This window comes from Lycium ferocissimum, chromosome 7 (assembly GCF_029784015.1).
Source record: "Lycium ferocissimum isolate CSIRO_LF1 chromosome 7, AGI_CSIRO_Lferr_CH_V1, whole genome shotgun sequence".
Lineage (NCBI taxonomy): Eukaryota > Viridiplantae > Streptophyta > Magnoliopsida > Solanales > Solanaceae > Lycium > Lycium ferocissimum.
Window position 1 is genome coordinate 6466961 of NC_081348.1, and position 4319 is coordinate 6471279.

General features: G+C 36.0%; 1 protein-coding gene across 1 annotated transcript; it reads right to left on the reverse strand.

The window, feature by feature from the left end:
* Positions 1-272: 272 nt before the first annotated feature.
* Positions 273-4066, reverse strand: LOC132063199 (N-terminal acetyltransferase A complex catalytic subunit NAA10). Its single transcript, XM_059455656.1, has 2 exons — positions 3764-4066; positions 273-816 (listed from the first exon to the last, which is right to left on the reverse strand). Exons 1-2 carry the CDS (start codon positions 4061-4063, stop codon positions 544-546), a joined length of 573 nt encoding a protein of 190 aa, XP_059311639.1. The 5' UTR covers positions 4064-4066; the 3' UTR covers positions 273-543.
* Positions 4067-4319: the final 253 nt, after the last annotated feature.

A 4319-nucleotide genomic window follows, 5' to 3' on the forward strand; every position in this document is an offset into this window, starting at 1 on the left:
TACAAATTTGGTACCTGTTCTTGCTAGGTTAAGGTTAGAGACTATTGAAGGAGAGAACTGTGTTTATTGGAGGTGATGGTGAGAAGAACTAAACGAAGCAATATTTCTTTCAACCTACTTCTGAGCATGGCAATGAGTTACCTGTTTATCATTCCTTTTGCGCCTCAAGCATAGTGAATGATTTAATGGCACCAAAGACTATAAATAGTATAGTTTATTTGCCCAAACGACTGCCATAAAACGCGCAGATAATGCAGTTCATGAACAACCAGTTGTCCAACATACCATCAATCTTCTTCCAGTATGATTATCGATAACACAAAATTGCCCAGTTTCAGTGCATGTTTCGGTTCCTCCTCAGGAACAGATATGAACGGTGAAAACTATATCAGAAAAACAAAAGGCATTGGTTGTACAAATGTTCCAACCTTCGAAGACATAGTAGTTTCACATAGAAAACATACAGTAGTAACATCTAACATGTATTTCTTGTAAGTAAATTGACTCGGGACAATTTCTTATTCCCAAACTTCACATCCACAATCACGCTGATTTTGCTTCTGCTGCTCCCTCCTTTGCTCCTACCTTCGCCTCACCAGAGCAACATCCACCACCATGGTGGTGATGATGATGATGCTGGTGCTGGTGGTGCTTCTTGCCCTTCAATTCCTTCCTCATATCATAAGCATCTTCCCCATCTGCATAGTACTTGGCTTCCATATCATGAATCTTATATCCTAATGTCTCTGTGTACAGCTTAAATGCAGCCCTGTTGCTCTTCCTCACATGCAGAGAGACATACTCTGCTCCAAAAACCTTTACCAAAAGCAGAACCGGACCTTATTGTTAGTAGCATCCCAACTGAGGAACATTTTTGCGTCAGGATAAAGAATTTGCATGCTAAATAAGATTATTCTGTTTCGTTTCAACTTTAAGCTCATTATAGAATCAACAAAGGAATAACAGTGACTTAATGAACACAGGAGCAAAGTTCCAAAAAACTATAACTCATTGAGTCAGAAATCCAATAATATGTTATCTAATTACATTGATACTATGCTCACATGCTACCAAAAACTTGGGCTTCGAAGAGGACCAGCATTAGTTGTAAACTAAAACAAGACCTTCCACCATTGAAATTTCATCTTCTTTTAGGGTGTGTTGGTACGGAGGAAAACATATTTCCGGAGTTTGGTTAGTCAAATTGTTCTGGAAACATTTTCTCAAGGAAACAAGTTCCTTAAAATTAGGAAAATGATTTCCATAATGGGAGTAGGGGAGAAAAATTCCATAAGTGGCATTACAAGCTCATTGTCTCCTCCCCCATTCCCAACACCCCCACCCCCCACCCTCATAGTGCTTTCCTAGATTATATATAAATGCTCTAGGGATAATATATTTTTGCTTACTTAGCAAATACCAGAATATAAGTAAGAAAACCACCTATTTTCCAAGAAAAATATTCTCCAGGAAAACATTCTCCATAAAAATCATTTAGCTTCATACCAAACACACCCTTAGTTTTGATCAGAGGGTGTGTCGAGGGGGGTCTTTGGTAGGAGGAGCTAACTAATGGCACAATATAATAACAGTTGCCAAAATATATGGCAAACTTACGGACGCAAAATTATAATTTTATAAAACAATAATGTTCCAACTGCTGGTAGAGCGCCAGCACTAAACACCTAAAAGCTCATTGACAAAAGATGAAGGGAACAAAAAGTTTCCGGAACAATCCACATAATTTCATTGAAATGTGCCTCGTCACAATGCTTTTCTTTCACATATTGCACTAAACTAAAGCTTTCGCATTTCCTATGGGCTTCTTGCCTCCAATGTGTTATTTTAGTCTACATTAATCTAAGACAATCGGAAATGCTTAATCTGCCTGACATCAGAAAATTAAGATACACCCACACTTATAGAAACCTAACTCATGGTATCTAATTATAATGATCAAGACTAATAATTTCAAACCAATCACAGTCCTACAAGACAGGACTCAGAGCACTGCACTGAAACCTGGTGCATTGTTCCACTTGTCTCACCACATCAAGTTTTTCAGTATTCAAGAATAGGGTAAATGATTGGGGTTCACGAATATAGCTCAACCCAAGCCTGTTGGTTATCGGGCAAAGCTTGAGCTCAATTACTGCTTGAACACTAAACAAGCAGAACAAGTTCACTCATTATTTGTTTTCTTTTCTAATCTTGTACCAGATCATGCTCATTGGCACAACTGTCCAGTTATTTCCACCAAGCTTCAGGCATTGCTTGTCCCTTTTCCACTATCCCTTTGGACTCTCAATAGCCTTCAGCTTTTTGTTTCCCTCAGAGGCATTAGACTGCTGTTGCCCAATAGCTTAAGGTCAAATGCTAGTATCTAAAAGTCTTTATGGTTTAAGTTCTACTTTAATTTTAAGAGCAGATAGTTATCATAGTTTACTCTTTTCTTCCTCTTCAGCAGTCATTTTTAAAGTTCAGTTTCTTGTTGGTTTATTGGACTCATTTATCTCAGACCAACCATATTTTCTTTGGTTTATTATGCTAGTTCCCACCAAATTTGTGATAATAATACTTCCAAATAAAAAGGGGCCAAAATTAAGCTCTTTGGTTAAACTAGTCAAGCCTGCCCTTGAGCTTACCATTTTTATTTCAATCCAGAGTTTGAACAGCACTTAAGGCGTTGAGTTGGACTAGCTACAACTTAGCCTTGATTAGGCTCGTGCTTAACCCAATCAAACTATCAAAGCACACACACAGAAAAAATAAAAAGGTCCAAGCATGACACCGGTAACCAAAATCTTCATACCATCAAATGTAATCAGCCAATTCCAACTAACAAGTTAACAACTGAGCCATACATCCATTTTCACACAAATAACTATCTAATTTCCAAAACTATATTACTTATTTTATTCTTTTAACGAATGAATCTAATTTCCAGATTTAATCACTTGTTGAAACAAGTTTTCTATTAAAGAAATGTAATATCAGGAACTAAAGCAGTTTCTCAATTTACTTGTTATAATTACATTAAATTTTATAATTAAATAATTCAACAAGGGAACTTATCAATTTCCAAAACAAAATTACTTATCAAAACACTCTTCTACCAATCTAATATCGAGAACCAAATCACTTATTTATGCTCTAAACAAAAGAATCCAATCCCCTAACTTAATCACTTGTTAAAACAATTTAAAGAAATGCAATATCAGGAACTAAAGCACTTCATCAAATCTTTTATTTATAATTACATTAAATTATAGAGTTAAATACTCCCTCCATTTCAATTTGATTGTCTTGCTTTCCTTTTACAGTCCGTTTAAAAAAGAATGTCGCTTTCTATATTCAGTAAGTAACTCTTTACACCCAACATCCTACCTGGCATAGTTAAGACCACAAGATTCAAAGGGCATTTTGGTAACATTACATATAAGACGACAAGATTCAAAAGTCTCATTTATTTTCTTAAACTTGGTGTCAATTCAAACAAATTGAAATGGAGGGAATAATTGATAGAGGGTATATTATCTGTTCCACGGCATTCAAACTTAATCAGATAATTCTGACTAACAAGTTAACAACTGGGGCATATATAGAACTAACTGTCTAATTCCCAAAACTAAATTGCTTATCAAAACACTCTCCTAATATCACTTACTTATTTTTTTAACAAATGAATCTAATTTCCCTTGTTCAACCAATTTTTCTTTAGTAATTACATTAAAATTACAGAATAAAATAAATTATATATTACCTGTTCCATGGCATTCTGAGCAGCGGTCATGAGTTTAGTAGCCAAACCAAGTTTACGGTGAGTCCTCACAACAGCAAGGGAAGTGATGTGTCCATGACACTCTGTAGTTTCCTCTTCCATTTTGGCTAACACATATCCAACTATCTTACCATTGTAATCTTCAGCAACGTATAGAAGCTGTGGCCAGGAAAGTATGTGGTAAAAGTAGTACTTCATCTGGTAATTCTCAGGTAGGCATAGCAAATTGCATGCTTGCATTGCAAGCAAATCATCTATCGTCGCCTTTCGTATGCACACCATTTGAGAGGATTGTTAGGGTTTCGACTAATCTTCAAAAACGGGAGTGCTGGTGAGGCAATGATAGGGAATCACAAATTTGGGCTTTCTCTTAGGAATGGACCCATTCAGCCCAATCCAGTCAAAAGGATCGATTGATTTACACACGCACTGGTCTTTAATTTTTGGCCTTCGCTTTCAAGATTTTTTGTCTTTTCTTAAAAAAAAAAATTGTGCTGATCTTAAAATTAAGACAGAATTTTAGTTACGCCTTAAGGAG

What these genes read in the sequence shown, in the direction of transcription:
- LOC132063199 (XM_059455656.1), bottom strand. Translation starts at nt 4,063, where the DNA reads ATGGTGTGCATACGAAAGGCGACGATAGATGATTTGCTTGCAATGCAA. An exon ending in CTCAGAATGCCATGGAACAG is followed by an intron (nt 817 to 3,763) that starts GTAATATATAAT and finishes CTTTTGGTAAAG; the next exon opens with GTTTTTGGAGCAGAGTATGT.